We start from the raw sequence: 19844 nt of genomic DNA, 5'->3' as shown, positions 1-19844 counted from the left end.
ATGCAGAGAGACAACATGCCAGTCATTAAACTTAGATATGAAGAGTAAACACTACATAAAGACACTTTTCTTACTTCCTGAGAAGTTCTAATATCACAAATCAACTAAACAAAGCCATATTACATCACATAGACACAATACTCTTCTCAGCTCTAGGAAGCTGGTGGATACCAAAAGAACTGAATACCAAAGAACATGAGCAGTTTCCCTCTAGTAAAGATCTGGGAAGTAAGCTTGATACACTGATAAGTCTGATTTAGCTTCTTCCCGGTACCGAATTCATGGAAGATAGCCAAGTTTACAAGTTGATTAACATCTCTGCTGATCTGATGTCATAGCCTGGACTTGTCTGGACTAGTATAGTGAAAGTGAGTGTGGTCTCAATCATGGAGGGGTAGTGCAGTCCCAACATTGCCTGAACTTGATTTTGCATCTCTTCTTATTAGATTATGTTCCCAAGATTTAGGAATTCAGCAGTAGGTACTGTTGGGGTCCTGTTTAATTACAGGAAACATAGAGGGGGCTTCTTCACAGACATAACAAGTAAATGTGTACAACTGTTTTATTACTCTTGCCAGATAGGAGATGGGACATCAAATTATTTATTTAAAATTATTTATTAAAGAGTGTAAAACAGCACATAGCTGAAGTTCAATAAAAAAATTGTGAATTGCATAGCATTCGATTTCCATAACCTAAGCATGAGCTATAATGAAATTACATGATATGCAAATTATTATAAAATATATGCAAATCATTACATAATATTTTCAAAACTCTTAGGTATAATGCTGATTTAATTTTGCCTTACAAGCTGTATAACTAAAGCAGCAACTGAAAGAGAAAGCAAACAGAAGAAAAAAACATAAAATAACACATATACACCCTAAATAGCCTACAGATTTTCTTTAGAATGTATTTGCTGCCAAAATATAAATTGAAATTGAGCACAACAACAAAGCGAGCAAACTTAGAACAAAATCTTACAATGTTCTTTTGTTTGACCTCCTGTGAAACCCTACAGGTTTAAAATAAATGTAAAACAGAGGCATTCCCTTTCAGAAAAGGTTTCATTTAGAAAACCTTTAGAATGCTAGAACCATTATCAATGCAGAATACACTTTAGGGATATTTATAATCTACGATGAAAAGCATTATGTACATATAAAATGTAATGTGTATGATACTACAAACATATTCCACTACTACTAACAGTAAACTCATAAATCCAAAATGGCTATATAGAGTTAGTGTGGTTCTGTACTCTGCTTAGATGAGAAGACTAAAATAGTCAGATGACAGTTTTCTTGAAAATATGTCTGATTTCCACTCTTGAATACTGTGTCACAAACAAAAACTTTGCTAAACTGAGCAGCCCATCACAGGATTATTGCATCTATAGCAGTAGATTCACTCAACCTAGGAACTCTGCAATGCAGCCATAATGCTATTTAAAAAGACTTACACACCACTGCTATAATAGTTTGCACTCAGAGATTGAAATTTGTGAAATATTCGGAATTGCTGTGTATCCATACTTGATTTCATTTAAAAATAAGATAATGATGTCTTTTTAGAGGCATACTTGTCCTCTATTGTTTCTGCACAAGTGGTCAAATTCATATCCTTCAGTGTGTTCACACATTCCTGAAGGAGTGTGAATGGCAGGATGCTTTTCCCTCCTCTAGTACCACTCTCAACCCAAACCATCAACATCTGGTACTGGGCATCAGCAAATGCCCGGTTATCTCTTTCTGCCCTGCCGATGTCCTGCTCAGAGACGTCTAGGCGACGCACCAGTTCCTTGAAGCGGTTGACAGGGACAAGGCCCAGCACAAAGTAAATAAACTCGTGAGCTACAAAGAGGAGAAATGAAATGAGAAACAGAGGCAAAGTGGGTGTAATTAAAAAACACAACCTACAATAATGATAACTATTGTTAATCAGACTGCAGGCTATTAATAACCAATAACACACAAACAATCACACTTACTTTTGATCTCTGTTGGAACACAATCAGGTAGCACAGGCCCTTGTTGACCTGCTAACAGGCCTTGTTCAACTTCTTTGGCTTGTACGCATTTAGTTGTTTCAGTCTGAGGACAAGAAATAAACAGCTCATACACAGAAATATCACAATAGACAGCAGTAGAATCCTACATATTATAAACGTTTACACTACACTACCTGTCCCACTTGCTTCTCTGGGTCACATGCAATAGATGATTGTCTGTACACAGTTTGAATCCTCTTCAAGTATTTGACTCCAATAATTATAAAGCAAACCAAACTACTAATTACCATGAACACAAACAGCATGAACGCTGTATGTAAAGGAAGACCTAGAAGTGAAATAATGTGCATATAAGTGACATTTTAGTTTTGAAAGAAATGAATCATATAATTATGAAAAGAATTCTGCAATAATAAGACACCTTAGGGGAGCTACATCTTTATCATCATTTCAAATAATGACTAAGCATGTAAGACATTAAGCACGTTTTGTGACAGCTTGAGTTTTTTAGGGAAGTTCCCTGATTTTTCATTTTTGTCTGTCTGAAGTTTGAATTGCCTTTAAACGTCTGAGTCATGCTTACTTTGAAATGAGGGACATAGTGTTAGGGTTACATGAAACATTTCCAACGTATATTGCTGAAATAAAAATATGACTTTATACTATATTTCTGTATACAATGCAGAGTAAGATCAGAATTTCACTAATACACACACACACACACGTATGTGTATCAGACCTGTTTGTTGAACTGTTGTTGGGTTCGTAGTGGGATTTTCTCGGCACAGCCCTCTACACTTAGAACTGCAGCTGGAAAAGAGCAACAAATGTTTTTCAGAACCACCACTCATATTATAAATCATTGTACACGTTATTATTTTTCTTTTCTACAATTTTTGTAAATCATTACATGGAATACTGGTGAATCAAGAAACAATCTGGTCTTGCCAGTTAAATTTAATAATTAGGACTTAAATAAATAAAGTTTGTATTAATCACATCTGTATTAATCTCTGTTAGATCACATCACTGTTCCCATATTGTTGTTATTGTAAATACACCCAAAAAAGAAGTAGTATCCCAATTTAATGATGCCACATGTCTTACAGACACATATAGATTAAGAACATATAGAATATCCATTCAGGGTTCTCTCTAAACACCCAAAACACATGCCTCTACTAGAACACCAGTATTGTTTTGTTGTTTTTTTAAACTAAAATTACAAACTGAATTTTTTTCTAAAAAGAAATTACATGCTTTTATTTTGTTCATTGTTTTTTTTTTTTGTTTTTTTTTTTTCAATTGATCAATTTTGTCAGAATTTGTCAGAATTGATTGGACACATCATATGTTTTAATATTATTGATATGACTCTGGGACAGCATAGAGACCAGAGATTTCTTTTGTGACAGCTGCTAGAATATTTGCTAAATATTAAAAAAAGGTGTCCTGCCTTAATAATCACTGATTCAAGCCCTAATTAGTAATGGTACTATAATATGTAAAGGCATTTGTGGCTACAAAATACGAATGATTCTGAAATGAAATCCCATATGCTTTATAGTATCACTACATTACTTCACAATCAAACAAATGCCTCACAGTACATAATAATACTTACTTTGTACACTGTGCACAGATTCCTTTAGCTACATGGTAATGGTTGTCTTTACATTCACACTCAGTGTTCCTCTCCCCTTCACCTGATTAATACATGGGTTTGTCATTTTGAATGATAACAATAAAATGCAGCAATCAAATACTATACATCTGATGGGTCTCTAAGGAGGTATGTGTTATATATGCAGCAAAAGAACGAGTGATGAGGGTACAGCAATATATATATATATATATATATATATATATATATATATAGATATATATTTATATATATAGAGAGAGAGAGAGAGAGAGAGAGAGAGAGAGAGAGAGAGAGAGAGAGAGAGAAAAACAGAAGAAAAGTCTTACATGGCCTGATCTCCCTTTCACCATCTCCACACTTTCGACAGGGATCACATGACATGGTAATTTCATTGATTACATTTTTGTAGTATCCTGCCTCACAGCCACATATTCTGTCTTGCATATGCGTGCATGGTGCTATCTCAATTTCCTTAGCTGTCAGGATAGAGTAAAAAATGGAATAAAATGTTAGTCACTTTTTTAAAGCATAGCTCAACAAACATAGCTATAAAGATATGGACAAAAATCTAATTACAAGTTGAATCGCATTCTTTACGGCATGAGAAGCAGTTTATGAAATGGTTTGTGTGGTCCTGATATGTTCCGGTGCTGCATTTCTCACAGACTGACCTCCTGCCCTCTCCTGAGCATTTCTGCTTTAGTTTAAATCCTGTAAACAAAAAAATAGAGGGTTTAATTCATAATAGAATTCATAATAGAATAGTGTGTATTCATTAGACCACAGTAAAATTTTCTGAATATATAACAGGTAAAGTCATCAATAAATTCTAAGTATTGTGCGTATGTCATATATTATGAAAGTATATTAAAATATTGCAGTTTTTTCCATATCATCCATCTCTACCTTCTAAGCAATCATCAGGATGATTACATATATACATACACATACATATATACACACGCGCACACACATAAATAGTGTGTGTGTGTGAGTGAGAGTGAGAGAGAGAGAGAGAGAGAGAGAAGGACCTTCCTACTTACAGAAATCAGTGAAGATACAGTATCTAAACACTTGTGTTACCTGGTGAACACTTATCACAGCAGAACCCAGTATGCAGGTATTCATTCTCTTGACACGACACCGTTTTGTTAAAGATGTTCTGCTCTTCTGTGGCATCACACTGCCTTATAACAGCCTGGTGTAAACAAAACAAGAGACAGGTTATGTACACTGAATTTATCATGAACGATTGATAAGAAAACTCACTATGTACTGTATGAGTGTATCTTTAAACCATACAAACAGTGTGCTTTTTATTTGTCTCAGCTCAAGGATTTCCTACCAGCAGAAACAAGATGCATGGCACACAAATCCTTTTCCATTCCCCAGAGTGGTGTCTGCTTCCCATGTTGGCATTTGGTACTTAAGTTTCACTCCATTACAACCCTGAACAGAAGAGAACAGGGACCAGAAGGGACCATGTCATTAAACACAACCTTCTCAATCGATTAAATCTGACCGTTCAATGATTTGACTTCAAACTAATTTATTTGCATATGTAAATGGAATTAGTCGCGACAACTTCCTTTTTTTCTCCTGAAGGCCTTGTGAGGCGTAACATTTTCGAGGAAACGCGAGCTTTACAGCAGCTCTATAAAGTGCGTCTGTCTCTTTATTAAGCTGATTTAATTAACCGTCACAAACCCGCTGCTGTTTTTTCTTTTGTGCCTAAATTTGTCTTTGACGTTATAAACTAAGTCGCAAACGATATAAAATGTTCTTTGGTGTTTTTTTTTCCACCTTTTTTTTTTACTTTCTATATCAATCCGCCGCCCACAACCAGCGATACTGATCTAAAAGTTTCCGTGACTGCGGCGAAGCCGAACTTACTGAACACAGAAGAGTTCATCAGCCGGATTCCACAACACAAAGCTTTGCCGAAGTCATGAGTCTTGGAGAGAGTCAGGTGTTAAATTTAAAAAAAAAGTAAGAAGAAAAATCGAGGTAAGAGTTAGACGAGTTAGTCCATATCTTCTTTGAGAAAAAAAGGAAGGTTGGCTTTACCGAGAAACTTCGTCACGTGCACGCGCTTTTCCCCTCTATGTCTGGCTTCCAGTGTCAATGAACCAATGAAATGTGAGCCAATGCGACTCATTGCAGTTATGTCTTAACTCTGGAATTATATCTAATGGTGGATTGGAGAGCTGTGCTTGCTACACACTTTTTAAAGATTACAACCTTTTTCTTTAGGGAGCAGATTCAGAAGAACTAAAAAAACCAATTTGATTAAGTACTCAAATTAAAAAAATTCAAATTACTTAAATTAATTAAAAACGGTTTGATTAATTACTCAAAGTCAAGTATGAAGCTTTTGAACTTGTGGTTTTTTTATTTTTTATTTAAGTTTTTATTTGTTTGTTTTTTTCATTCTGGGAATAATAACAGATTACATGATATCAGTTAAAGTGCATGAATGACTAATGATGACACCAGAAATAAAAGTGTATGCCAGAAGGTACCACAAGTATAAGGTACACTGGACAATACCAGCAGTAACAAACATATAATTTCTTTGGATTACATTCTGGTACTGCTAACAATAAGAGCTTGGATACACTATATTAAATGTTAGCTTTTCATGATAATAAATACTGTGCTATTTATAGTAATGGTTTGGCCAATTCTTTGCACAATTTTCACATGATAATGTTAGCATGCAATCTGCAATATGCTTATCTCATAATAAGCACTATTTTCTTTCTTTTCATTATTCCATGTGTTTTGTGCTGTTCTTTCTGTGCATTTCAGCTCATGTGAGCTTAGATCTATGATGAAACAACTTCCTTGATTAAAAAGGTCACATCTTTACAAGTTTTTTTTTTCCACTTCCTCTGTGTGCTGGGTGCAAGTAGAGAATTAGAAAGGAAGAGAATTTAAAAACTTCAGTGTAATTTAACTCAATCATTAATGGAGTGAGTGGATTTGTCTATTCTATAAAACATTCAGTGGGTAGTTATTTTAAATTTTGGCTGATGATAACTTAAATAAAATAATAACTAATAATAACTTATTAAAATATTTATTTTATGTTTCAGCCTTTTTAAAATTAAACACGTTTGTAGTCACCACACAGCTCCAGGATGTCCAGTTTTATCCTGAGTTCATTTACTCTTTGTATGATGCTCTGCACCACACCAACTTTGTCCATCCTGCACTGCTCACTGGTCTCACCATCTCTCAGGGTACAAGGAAGAAGACATTCATCAAGGTGAAACATCTAGCACTCAAAAAACTTGTCTTTGTGCTTTTCTTAATTACTTTAAGTACATTCATTACTTAATTTCCTAATTAGAAATTATTCTATTACCTATTACAACAGAGTTTACACTGATGGTATTCATATACATTTATTGATAGAGACTTCAAAAGCACTTCTGTAAGTCACTCTGGATGAGAACATCTGCCCAGTGCTGTAAATGTAAAAAAGTTTTATGTTTTTGAAATTAAAAACATGAGGTATTTTACTTTGCATTTCCAGTTATTGATTGTTTTATATGCCCTCATATAGGACAGTTGACACACTGTGATGTTCAAAAACAAAACATTGAACACGCCCAACTTTCACACTGCAGTAATCAGAGGAGTCTGCACTCCTTCACTCCCACTGCCTCCATCCAAAACTCCTTCCAACGATCCTTCCTGTAACACTGTATTATAAAGATGTTCAGATAGTGAAGGTATATTACACACATTACATTTCTAAAATGTTCAACATTTAAAAAACATAACCTAATTTAATGCACCAAATCATGACTAAGCATGGGATAGGAATATGACAGTTTTTGACCTCGTGCAGACACTTTTTCTTTTCCTTTACTTTTCTTTTTGTTCTTGTTTCTTTTCTTTAGTTTAAAAAAAAAACCTATATCTAAATATCTAAAACTGTGGCATTTATAATTACACCCAAAAAAGTTCTCACAATGTCTGTTAGAGGAACATGTGCATGCGTGTGTATGAGAGAGACTGAGAGAAATTTAGAAAGCTGATTCAATCTAGCTTTGGTACAGATATGATTTAAATGGTCACAGAGACCGTAATTGTGCAGGGTGTGGAGCCATTTCTCACTTTGTGGCCTGAATTCTATGAACACAGAAACCTGAAAGAGTGAAGACTAGGTTGTGTTATTAGTTTACTATGCAGCAAGAACAGAAGAAACAAAAATCTCACATCATGTGACTGTCAGCTGCCGAAGGTCTGACCTTAATGGACCTGCCCTTATTTTACAGTATGTAGTAAATTATATGTATGTATGTATGTATGTATGTATGTATGTATGTATGTGTATATTTGTGGGTGCATGTATGTGTGTGTGTATGTGTGTGTGTATGTGTGTGGGTGCGTGTTTGTGGGTGTGTGTATTTGTGGGTGTGCGTGTGTGTGTGTGTGTGTGTGTGTGTGTGACAGAGAGGGAGAGAGATAAATAAAAAAAAAGAGAGAGAGTTTATGGGGGTTATTGTTTTGGAATCAGATTTTGAAAATGTTAATGGAAACAGTGAAGGAGGAAAGCAGGTTAAGAAGCTCGCGAGAGTGCAGAATTGTGCATAGGGGGTCGCGTAACGTAAGAGTTTGATATTAGTCATACAGTATGTGACATTTATGACAAGGCCACTTCTTATAACTTCATGTTCAGAAGCTTCTGGGGGTCCTTCTCGTACATACCTCAATCGTCTGTTACTCTCTCATCCTAAGGTAATGCATTGACTGGCTTATTACTGAATAGCTAGAGGAGGTTTATTACAATATATATGTCATTACATTGTAATTGTTTCATTAAATCAAGCAAATGATATTTATAAATTAAATTGAGTAAAGTTTAAACATGTGTTTTAATGTATTGGGCTTCTAGAAGAGATTCTTGGATACGTTTTTTCTGATGTTCTCTTTTACCTTTTTTGTAGTAAAACAATTTTAGATCAGCTCATATGTATTAATACTGGATCTTAAATTCAAACATTGTTGTGTTTTGTGAATCAGCTTTTACTATTTTACATCAACTTTAGTATAGAATTATATGAATTGAAGTGGTAAATATGAATATATGCATTTTTTTTTTACATCTTTACAAAAAATGTACATGAATATTTACCACTTCAATTCATATAATTCTATACTAAAGTTGATGTAAAATATATGAATATATTTTAAAGCAATTATTTCTTAACTGTTCATCCATACCTCTGATTTTCAATCAACCAGATGCTGATCTTGTGGTGTGGTTTTCTTCTTTTGATCCACTTCTTCTGCCATGTCCATCCACAGGAGTGTGACACTTCTTGGCAATATAAATATAAAAAGGATGTTTTAAAATGCTGCATGAAATGTAAACCAGGTAAAACACCATTAGAGTTTTCACATGAAATGGTTAAGGCATTTTAGAGTCTTTTTTCATTATATACAATTATTTTAACCAGTATTCAGATCTTTTTCAATAGAATGTAAACAGATAAAACATTTAAATCAGTTTTCACGTATGGGCTCTGAGCACATTTAGCTGTTTTATTACAGTCTGTGTGTAAAAGTCAAGCTACACACAGTGTAGATAATTTCTTGATATATAAATAGGATGATCAGTTATTATAATATTTCATAAGGAAATGATCTGTCTAGTCTAGATGCTCCCTGATGTTTGCAACATTTTTACTCAACTTTGGTCAATGTCATTGGTTAAAATGGAAGATTGATTAACATTTTTAAAATACAAACAATATGAACCTGGAATCAGACATAAAAACACACACTTCTTAAAAGGTGATGATAACAAAGTGTTAATATATGGGCCAATTACTAATAGATTATCATTAATATTATATAAAAGGTAAATGAACATGTTAATAATCACAGAGATAACATTACCTGCAATGAGTAATGAGTCCTTTTGAAGTGAATCTTAAAAAGTCACTTGTCGATGACACATTCCTTTCTTGAAAATTATGACTTGGTCTTCTAACTGTAACTGCTGTACTTGATACTGACACACACCTTTATTGACACATCTTTACTAATATGTCACACCAGCAAACCACATTCTGTGGCTATCTGACATAACCTCTTATAATTAAATGAATATGATCACATAACCTTTTTCTGTGTGTGTAGGTGAACGCATGGAGAAGGGATGTACAAAAGATTCTGAGACAGTGTGTAAACCATGCAATCCTGACTTCTACATGGATGAATGCAGCAGAGAAATGGAATGCAAAAGATGCACTCAATGCACCAAAGAACGTAGGTCTTTAGGAGATTTATCATTGTATGTGTGTGTGTGCAGTGCCCTGTGGTACCTCACACCCAGCGTTCCCAGTTTAGGAAGCTTCAGATCCACACTGATCCTGATCAGGATGATTCAGTTACAGGAGATGAACAGGTTAATGGATTATTGGTATACCATGTCAGCAGTAGAGCAAAAGTCATATCAGTTGTCTGAAATATCAAGTTAATCATATGAAAAGTCTGAAATGTTACATTTTAATGCTGAAATGACAGGAACACAAGGAGAGGGGTTTCCCCAAATTCAGCCTGGTGGGTTTCTTCTGATAGCAATTGGGGGGCTAAAGTTCAAACTGAAAACATTGAGTCATACAGGCATAAAGCTTATTGGCCAAAAATCAAACAAACTGTTTAAGCTAACAGTTTTTGGAAAAAAAAAACAGAACCTCAGCGAAATTAGATGGACTTTAATATCATGTGAGATTAACCAACACTTTCACAGAGATGATTATAGATATATGTATATTTTATAAAAAACTATAAAAGGTTTGATAAGTTCTAGCTAACACAGATGATCATTTCTATATTGAAAGATTTTTATATGCTCTCTGTTTAGATATTGTATAGTTCATTTAAACTTTTTTTTTTTAATTCAGCCTGAGCTCAGTAAGTCTAAGCTAGATTTTCAAAATAACAGTTATAACCATGGATTAAAGCGTAGTCTAGATATTTTATGGTATTTAGGTTTGTAGACGTCTTGAATGATGATTAGCGTAGGCTCATTACTAATGCAACTACATGTGTTTTATATGTTTACTGTAGACATGGTGTATAAGGTGAACTGCTCTAAAAGCTCTAATGCGGTGTGTGGCTGTGAGAGGGGATATCAATGCAGCGGTAATCCCTGTACAGATTGTGAGAAAATCCCAGCACCAACAACGCCAACAACAACAACAACAAGAACAACGACAACAACATCAACATCAACATCAACAGTAACCTCAACTACCAAAAAACCTCAGCAAACACTGTCCCAAGGTGAGCATCACTATGCAATATAACTTACAACACCTATAAATACACACAGAGTTAAGACTATCACCATGCACATTACAAATGGCTTTCAGTTTACAACAAAATGTCCATAGCAACCTCCTTCACAAATACTTGTATATACACTAAAACAAATAGAAGTTTACAATGTTGACTTATTCTTTCTCTCTTTCTCTTTTCTCCCACTCATTGTTGTTCGATCTCTCACAGACATTGTGTGGATTACTCTGAGTCTGTGTTGTGTGTGCATTCTGCTTACCTGTTTCATTCTCATCAGCAGAACCACACTTGCATATGGATGGATCATGTTGGCTACAGCTGGTCAGTAACAATCACCTTTATTTCAAACGACTTACAATATTTATAACCTTATTATAAGCAAAGTTAAGTTATTTTTCTTAGTCATCTAGTTGACTGTCTGCAGTATTTTACAAACTGTCTAATTACATTCTAGGTTGTTTTTGGCGGTCAGAGAAAACGTCCACTGAATCCAGTCAGTGCACAATGGATGAAGAAGTGCCGATGCCAGTACAGGAGATGTGTGGGCACAAAGAATGGCAAGAAGAGGTCTGAGGGAGACAGAGGGAAGCGGCGAGGACGAGGCAGGAAAAGGCACATAAGAGTGTGGATTGACTATTCACTGTAAAGTCTTAGAAAATAGCGTGTGCAGGGAGGACCGAGAGACACACTCATCCTGCCACAATTGGGATACTGAGAGAGGAGGAAAAGGAAATTCCACTATATCACACATTTAAACTACTCAATTTTCCAAGGAAACTGGGTTTTATATCTAATTTAATATCACATTTAAAAAAGGAGGTGGCACAGAGTTCTATCTATTTGTGAAGGCATTGTGTGTGTGTGTGTGCATCGTACCCTGCAATAATCTGGAGTCCCATCCAGGGTGTAGTCGTGCCTCACACCCAGTTTTTCCACAATAGGTTCTGGTTTTATGACTATTGGAGATGAATAGTTCATTTTTTTAAATAGTGGCATTGAGTTGTTTGTGCTAATGGATTGTTTTTTATATATTTTAATCCTATTCACATAGGTGAGAACCTCAGATTTTGTTCTCTTTTTTGGAAGGCTTACTGGCTACATTTTTAGGATTTTTATGATCGTTGTTTGTATATAGTTGCTTTTACTAGATCCATATGGAATTGATAGGAATTGGCTAAAACAAGGGAAGTTTAATTCAAGGAAAATAAAACACATTGTGGCTATCTTTAAATTTGTACAGAAGCACAGAAGTATAGACATAAGACATATTATTGTATTTGTTTTCTTCTTCTTTTTATATTTCTTCTATTTTTAATAAGAAGAGGAAGAAAATTACATTCACATGGGTGGAAGTAACATTTATGGAAGGCCACAGAAAAATCTTTTTATGAAAAAGCACTCTAATTTCTCCAACAGGGCAAAGTTTGAAATAAGTTTGCACTAATAACTCTGCAAAGTACACCAATTTGTAAATTATAGTACCCCTAAAGTTACATTTATAAAACCTCTAGGAGTCCCTTAAGTCCTGGACTTTCACGTGCAACTTGTGGCCAACATCTGATGATTGCCAAGATATGCCATCACTATATATTTTGGAGACTACTAAAAACTTTCTTGTATAAATTTGAAGAAGAATCCTGAAATTGGCATGACTCAAAGAATCAGTTCAGAGAAGTGACATTTCTTAGATGCTGGTTTGCAGAGTTATTAGTGCAAACTTATTTCAAACTTTGCCCTGTTTGAAACAACGATCATAAAAATCCTAAAAATGTAGCCAGTAAGCCTTCCAAAAAAGAGAACAAAATCTGAGGTTCTCACCTATGTGAATATGATTAAAATATATATAAAAAAAACAATCCATTAGCACAAACAACTCAATGCCGCTATTTAAAAAAATGAACTATTCATCTTCAATAGTCATAAAACCAGAACCTATTGTGGAAAATTCTTTGAAAATCTTTTTATGAAAAAGCACTCTACTTTCTCCAACAGGGCAAAGTTTGAAATAAGTTTGCACTAATAACTCTGAACTGATTCTTTGGGTCATGCCAGTTTCAGGATTCTTCTTCAAATTTATACAAGAAAGTTTTTAGTAAAGTCTCCAAAATATATAGTGATGGCATATCTTGGCAATCATCAGATGTTGGCCACAAGTTGCACGTGAAAGTCCAGGACTTAAGGGACTCCTAGAGGTTTTATAAACGTAACTTTAGGGGGTGCTATAATTTACAAATTGGTATACTTTTACAGGAAGTTGGCCAATTTGAGTTTTAATCAAACAGCTGTTGTTGTTTTTTTTTTTATTATTTATTATCCTACAAATTTTGCACATCTTTTTGTCATCATGGAGGTCAAAGCAAAGCGAGATCCACCTGGAAAAAAATCTTTGATATGCAGGATGGGCCGACTGTATTTGACAGCAAAGTCATTGAAGTGGAAGTGAGGACACTGCTCACCAACACTTTTATGTATTGACAATAAACCTAGCGCACATTCTTTGCAATATAATCTGATATTAATTATCCAACACACTTGGAGTTAATTTGGTGGGCTACTGAAAACAGGAAGAGATGCAATATCTAAACAATGGCTTAATGAATCATCATCAAATTGAATATGACCCAGTGTTTTAAGAAACTAATGTGCTAGACAGGATGAACTACGATTTAAAATAAAAACAAAAGAATCAAAAAAGTATAGAATATGACATGTCTGGCTGGAACAGGGATGCTAGATGGCATATTACACAGAAGCATAACTGTATTAACTGTGTACCTTATTTCACTGATGGCCTTTTGACCTTTTTTATTGTAATAGAATCTGTGATGTATTCACCAGTTTAAATAATTGTTAGTGTTCCGTAAGTTCAGATAACAATGTTATCTATTGTTTAAAAATAAAAACAACCTGTAATTTTGTTATCCCTGAACCCTTCTAGCAAACTGTGTAGAGATGCTGGTGTGGACTTTACTATATTTTATACTATTTGAAGTTATCTGTACTACATACTGAGAATTTTGTTTGGTTGTTTAGTTGTGAGAAAAAATGATTAAAAAATTAGAATTAACTGCCTTCTAAATTGTGCATTTCAAAATTTGTATTTTGTATAAATTATGTATATCTTTCTTCATTGCTACTTTGTGAAATAACATCTTTTTTTAATTAAATATGGAGTCAGTAATGATAATTTCGTGGTGAATCTGTGAAGACTGTTTTCACAGTTTCTGTTTGTGGGCCTAGCTGGTGTGCTTCTGAAGCATTGGGTGTTGCAGATATTGGTTTTGCCTGTTATTTTAAGTAAAAATCCTCACTTCCCCTGTTAAAAAATATGAAGGGCATAAAATGTAACTTTATTGCACGATTATCTTTCTTTAAAATATACAGATTTACAGAGGTGACAAAAATGACAGAGGTGCTAAAGATTTCCAAGAAGTTAGTTTAAAGATCATGTGCAAATACATGCTAATTTTAAATGCAGTCAATAATTCTATATATTTCTAATAAGCTGAACTTATGCTGAAACACTTGCAAACTGTCTGACATTAAGTATATATATGAATTGCATCCAGATATTTTAATACCAGCCCTGAAATTAATGGAGCTTTCCATTCATCTTCATTGATGAACAGTGTCCCACCACACATACACACACAGCCGCCTTTTCACGGGATCCCGGGCAAAGATATCCAGTTTAATGTTCGATGTTACAGTCTTTTTGTCATAAAAAGTTCACATCTCAACCACGAAGAAGGTTCAGGGTTCAGACAGACCAAAACCCAGGGCCAGATTTGTGAGGCACCATAAAAAAATCACACACCAAACAAACCAAGCTAAGGATTATATCCATCACAATCCTTCTTCCTTTGACATGTGACACTCCTTCCCTTGCTCTTGAAAGGGGAAAGAGATGTAACTGATGTCCCTGTTCCCTTCCTCCTTAGACAGAGGGATTGTAGGAGAAGGAGGACTATTTATTTCACTGTTGTTTAAAGGCTGCTGCCGGAGATCCTCTTCATCCTTGTCTCCTCTATTCAGCCCAAATTGGTTCAGCAAACTGACAAACACTGTACCTGCACCATATATGTGGAGAGGACCTGAAAGGGGCAGAGTGTAGATATAGTTTAAAATGGATCAACTGTCATAATTTGGAAAATAAAATGATTTTTTTTTAACCAGTTGATTTTAGACTGAATAAACATTCAAATGTTCTCTCCAAAAATTCAAAATGATGTCTGTGAAACCATAATTTGCTCCAAGCAAATAACACTCTCTGTGTTTTTGACTTATATTCCTTATAAGATCTTTCTTTAATGTATGTAATAATGTAAAGTACATGACTGACTGTTATACGCTGAAAGATGTGAACTACTGTATACTAAATATTGTTTAATGCTAGAGTGTATAACATAACCATTAACATGAGGTTTATTTGAACCGATATGGGATGTGCTGTATTGCTGAAATTCGCTGAATGATTTTTTTAATACTATTTTGGCATAACATTCTCATTTCTTATTGTACAATACAGTTTTTTGTGTTTTATTTATTTATTTATTTTTTTAAATGAACATATATCATATATCAGCCTTAATTTCCTGATATTTACATGTGCTTAAAAGTGTTCCAGGTGACCAAAAATATAGGAACATGTAACTGACAGGTGTTTCTGGGTGTCCAAGTGATGCCCTGTTTAACTGATAGCTTAAACATTTAAAGTAATAGCTGTGAATAGCTCTTGGGTTGAGGCCTGAGTTTCACCTGTGAAGAATGCATTTATTGTTGAAAAGAATGTAATAGAGCTTTCTATAGGAAAAAAGCAAGCCAATACAACATTTTGAAATGTTCATAAAACAAAGAAATGATGTACTGACAAGCAGATATCAAACAAGTAGGTCAAGTAAAACAATTGTTAATGACAGATGCTGAAAAACCCCCCAAATCAAGTAAGTGACATAAACAACGGCCACAGTGTAGGGGTGAAGGCACCTCAAAAGTTATGGAAACAAGATGAAACTACCAAAAAAAAAAGTGGAGAATGTTAGTGTAATGGCTTGGGCTTTTAATGGCTGGAACATTCTCACTAAACATTATTGATGTAACATAATGGTAGCATCAGAGAAATACGTCCCATCTAATACAGAAAGACAAAACACACTGGCAACACAACAAAGGTCAAAATCAAATCTCCTCAATCAGTAAATAAAATTCTGATCATCTCATATTCATGTTCTGATCTCAAACCCTAAGATCTTCAGTGCATAGCAAAAAATGAATTTAGACATGGCTATAACTTTGCAGGCAAGCTAGGTCTAGACGTGGTTTAGTATGATGTCATTATGTAGGATACTCGTCTGAATTACAGATTTGAGATGTGCAAATAACATACCAAGATTTCCAGAAGCTGGTAGATTCTGCTCTTTGCTTTCTGACTGAAGAGTGGGACAATCTGTTTTTGTAGTGCCATGTGTTTGTTTGTGTGTCTCCTGGCAATGGAGCGGTTGGTTATTCGGCTGGTTTAAATCAGAACATATGTCTCGACTGTCCATCTGTAAACATTAATGGAAGAAACACACAAGTGAGTTATAATGTACATATAAAATTTATTTCCTTTGAGTGTCCATAAAGTAGTCTTTTGTGCATAGACATACCTTTTGACTTCGTACTGAGCACTTCTTTAAACCTGGTGGGGGAAACAGTACCGTGTTCCAAATTATTATGCACAGGTCAAGTTATATATTAATATATGAGCTCTTCTTTGATATCACTTTAACAACTCTCTTATCCATTAAACTTGTATGTTCATGTAGTTTCTGCCTGTATTTCATTTGAGGATACCACTATTGCCTCCCAGAGCTGCTGTTTTAAAGTATACTGCCACCCACCCTTATAGATCTAACTTTTAAGGAACCTTCATAACTTCTCAGTAGGGTTGAGATCAGGGGATGATGGTGGCCACACCATGATTTTGTCTCTCTTTATGCTCATAACGACCGAGGCATCTGTTCAAAGCTTACCAGAAATGCATGTGTTTATGCATCTAGGTTTATGTACGTGAACTTACGTTTTTTTAAGCAGTCTATTTTTCTTCTTTTGTAGAAAAAACAAACGATGATGCTGAATACAATACTCAGAACTAAAACCAGAATGAAATACTGAAACATCTTTTCTGTTATAAAGACAGAAGAGAGAGAATTAAGAGAGTGTTATCATAAAACAAAAGATATGTCTTAAAAATATATATCCTTTGATTCTCATTATTGCATGAAGCATTTTAGTGCTATAACATCATTTAAATAGGTAGGAGTTAGCTGTGGTAGAAAAATGGTTCTGACCCTGTTGCATATTATTTAGTGGAACAGCAGTGGAAAATAATGCCCCAGGGGTCCATGTGGAAGGGGGCGAAGTAAACTGCTCTGGGGCATAAGAAGTGGTCTGTGCGGTGGTGTGAGTGGAGGTCTGCGCAGGTGGCTGAGAGGTGGTGTGCACAGGTGGCTGCAGTTTACACCTTTTGCACTGTCCTGTGTACTCATCCTTCCTCTCGCAATCGTACCCTTCTATACATTTACAAACCACATCAGCCGTCTTGGTGCATGGACTCACCACCTGTAAATGTAACTCTAACACATTCCCACGCACATGCACACACACACACACACACACACACACCAGGGCAGGGATGGTGAGAGAGTTGAAAGAAGATAGAAATATTAAACTTTCAATATATTAACCTCTACATCTTAGGCATAGAGCATTGTTATGTCTTACTGAATGGAGCTTTCTTATACATCATGCAATTTTTTTCTTGACAGCAATACCTGCTCTGCAGTCCATGAAGCAGTCAAGGCAGCTGTGCTCTTTGTTGGTCTTGTTGATGAAGGTATTGACAGGACATGGTAAGCAACTCTTACATGATACCATGAATTGTCCTGCAGGGTAAAAGAGGAGACAAAATGCAAGAAGAGATAAAAAGGTTACTTGAAGTGGTGTGCAACCTCATACACATTGCTACACACACCACACAGGTGATCAGATGAAATTGTGGCAAAGGACTTAGAACTGTGCAAACTTGATCTAAATGATGTAAGTTTGCATGCATGTAATACACAGGCAGAGGATAACTAGAGTCACATACTGTAATATACACAGAAGGTGTTTTGGCAAAGTGTGTACAAGGGTGTGAGTGTGAGTGCATGGCAGACAGGTTTGTGCTGACAAAAGAGAGACGAGAACAGCAAAACAGGACGTGAAGTGTGCACAGCGACAAACCAAGCGGTGTTCTAGAGAAGGAAGTGGTTTTGATGATGTGTCAGGCCATACTATTTCCGATCAGAGAAGGAGATGGGAGGCAGGTATGCATCTCATAAACCACAAGGTTACTGTGATAATACTACCTGATGTCCACAAATTATGGAACTCCTGGACTAGATTAAAATCATTATTATATATAAAATTTAAGCATGTGTGTCATGAGCATTGTCATGCAAAGTGAGCTGGAAAAAAAGCAGCGTGCACAATCAGGTGTTGCTCTCTCACCTGCAGGACACTCTTTGCAAGAGTCTGCTGCCCTGTGATGTCTGGTTTCAGCCTCCTGCTCAGTGCAAGCAACATAAAAATGCATGAGTGCTATATTAAAATCATGCATAAGGAGCTGCATGCTGATCCTACTGAAGATTAAAAGTTTATATATATATATATGAAAGCTAACTTCTCACACTGGTGCTATCCTCACAGCAAATAATCTTCACTTTTTCTAGATATTATCTTCAAACACTAATAAATAAACAAAATGACACTTTCAAAAATATTCAGCTTATTCAGTAGTTGGAAGATTTAACCCAGTCTAACGTTTAGTATGAAATAATAATGAGGAATTTACCAGAGGAAGACTGGAGGTCAGACCACTCATTAGAATGAATATGACAACATGTAGCACCTTGACTGACATCTACAAATATAAAGTGAGTATAAGCTCAAGTTGAAACATCAGAATATTATATAACAGCATGAAAATCATTCAGTATCTACAGTATTCCTATGCAAACATGTAGCAAATATTAAACATATATTAAATCTCCTACTGAAATTTTTGACACTTTTTTTTTCTAAAACCAATAAGCTCTAAACTGTACCTGGCAAAACACACTTTATAAAGATAAACATTATAATTCACCACAAAATAAAATAAATATTTCTGAGTCCCAGGAAAGACGTAGCATTGATATGAACTAGATTTAAATGAAGTTGGACAGAGTACTGCTTGAACTAAGAGATATTTTCAACTAGTTAAACTGTTCCCGGATTTAAAAGATTTTTTGACATAACCACAGTTATAAGCTAGCATATTTAGAAATGAAGACACTCCTGGCATGAGATGAGACCAATGCTTAAATAAATAATAGAATAAAAAAGTAAAGAGCTCCAGTACCTTGCACTCAGTGCTGTCCTGACCTCCTCCAAATATTGTTTTCACTCTATTTTCTCTCGTCTTTTTTGTGAGTGCTTGCGCTTTCCTTAGCTTATTGTTACCTCCTCTGCTGCCTTCCTGTCATTCTCCTCCCTTCTCTAGCTTTCTTCAAGCTGCAAAATCTAATCCAGTGTACACTCTTTACTAAAAATATATTACATCACTGCACACATATATATATATATATATATATATATATATATATATATATATATATATATATATATATATATATATATATATATCACTTCCTTTTTTTTCATATGTGATGTAGAAAATATGCATTCCTTGTGAGCATCCGATTTCATATTATATTAAGGAATATGATATACATATACATACACATAATAAATACAAGTAAGGCTTGTACGCACACAAACCCCTTTCAAAAACATGCA

At 34.9% G+C, this 19844-nt stretch overlaps 3 protein-coding genes across 7 annotated transcripts; 1 reads left to right on the top strand and 2 right to left on the bottom strand.

The window, feature by feature from the left end:
- Positions 1-598: 598 nt before the first annotated feature.
- tnfrsf1a (tumor necrosis factor receptor superfamily, member 1a) lies at positions 599-5751 on the bottom strand. Its single transcript, XM_060870220.1, has 10 exons — positions 5553-5751; positions 5005-5108; positions 4743-4857; positions 4236-4370; positions 3986-4135; positions 3639-3720; positions 2754-2824; positions 2188-2342; positions 1994-2096; positions 599-1856 (listed from the first exon to the last, which is right to left on the bottom strand). The coding sequence occupies exons 2-10, from the start codon at positions 5068-5070 to the stop codon at positions 1549-1551; spliced, it is 1185 nt and encodes a 394-aa protein (XP_060726203.1). The 5' UTR covers positions 5071-5108; positions 5553-5751; the 3' UTR covers positions 599-1548.
- Positions 5752-6135: 384 nt separating this feature from the next.
- On the top strand, positions 6136-11968 carry cd27 (CD27 molecule). Of its 5 annotated transcripts, XM_060870216.1 has the most exons (8): positions 6136-6930; positions 7080-7140; positions 7231-8411; positions 8919-9051; positions 9819-9947; positions 10752-10967; positions 11263-11303; positions 11437-11968. In XM_060870216.1, exons 3-8 carry the CDS (start codon positions 8319-8321, stop codon positions 11626-11628), a joined length of 804 nt encoding a protein of 267 aa, XP_060726199.1. In that variant the 5' UTR covers positions 6136-6930; positions 7080-7140; positions 7231-8318; the 3' UTR covers positions 11629-11968. The 5 variants fall into 5 exon arrangements, with proteins under 5 accessions (XP_060726199.1, XP_060726197.1, XP_060726200.1 ...); XM_060870214.1 differs by lacking the exon at positions 7080-7140; XM_060870217.1 differs by lacking the exon at positions 7080-7140 and having other exon boundaries at positions 6138-6930; positions 11193-11303; positions 11437-11967.
- A 2333-nt stretch (positions 11969-14301) lies between these two features.
- Positions 14302-19506, bottom strand: si:dkey-260g12.1 (tumor necrosis factor receptor superfamily member 3). The gene is made up of 9 exons (XM_060870213.1): positions 19408-19506; positions 18859-18927; positions 18516-18570; positions 17798-17908; positions 17315-17599; positions 17044-17148; positions 16631-16662; positions 16369-16528; positions 14302-15076 (listed from the first exon to the last, which is right to left on the bottom strand). Exons 2-9 carry the CDS (start codon positions 18925-18927, stop codon positions 14829-14831), a joined length of 1065 nt encoding a protein of 354 aa, XP_060726196.1. The 5' UTR covers positions 19408-19506; the 3' UTR covers positions 14302-14828.
- Between the last annotated feature and the right edge of the window lie 338 nt (positions 19507-19844).

The sequence above is a fragment of the Tachysurus vachellii genome, chromosome 5 (genome assembly GCF_030014155.1).
Source record: "Tachysurus vachellii isolate PV-2020 chromosome 5, HZAU_Pvac_v1, whole genome shotgun sequence".
NCBI classification, from domain to species: domain Eukaryota; kingdom Metazoa; phylum Chordata; class Actinopteri; order Siluriformes; family Bagridae; genus Tachysurus; species Tachysurus vachellii.
This window is presented reverse-complemented; position numbering and strand designations above follow the sequence as displayed.

Bases quoted from the DNA above. Each gene is read 5' to 3' on its own strand.
- tnfrsf1a (XM_060870220.1), bottom strand. From the start codon at position 5,070: ATGGGAAGCAGACACCACTCTGGGGAATGGAAAAGGATTTGTGTGCCA. The intron at 4,136-4,235 runs GTAATTAGATTT...CTATCCTGACAG, and splicing joins TAAAGAATGCGATTCAACTT to CTAAGGAAATTGAGATAGCA. The intron at 1,857-1,993 runs GTAAGTGTGATT...TCCTCTTTGTAG, and splicing joins TGTTCCAACAGAGATCAAAA to CTCACGAGTTTATTTACTTT.
- cd27 (XM_060870214.1), top strand. From the start codon at position 8,319: ATGACAAGGCCACTTCTTATAACTTCATGTTCAGAAGCTTCTGGGGGT. The intron at 8,412-8,918 runs GTAATGCATTGA...TCAATCAACCAG, and splicing joins TGTTACTCTCTCATCCTAAG to ATGCTGATCTTGTGGTGTGG. The intron at 10,968-11,262 runs GTGAGCATCACT...TCTCATCAGCAG, and splicing joins TCAGCAAACACTGTCCCAAG to AACCACACTTGCATATGGAT.
- si:dkey-260g12.1 (XM_060870213.1), bottom strand. From the start codon at position 18,927: ATGTCAGTCAAGGTGCTACATGTTGTCATATTCATTCTAATGAGTGGT. The intron at 17,909-18,515 runs GTGAGAGAGCAA...TTTACCCTGCAG, and splicing joins TTGCAAAGAGTGTCCTGCAG to GACAATTCATGGTATCATGT. The intron at 16,529-16,630 runs GTATGTCTATGC...TAATGTTTACAG, and splicing joins GCTCAGTACGAAGTCAAAAG to ATGGACAGTCGAGACATATG.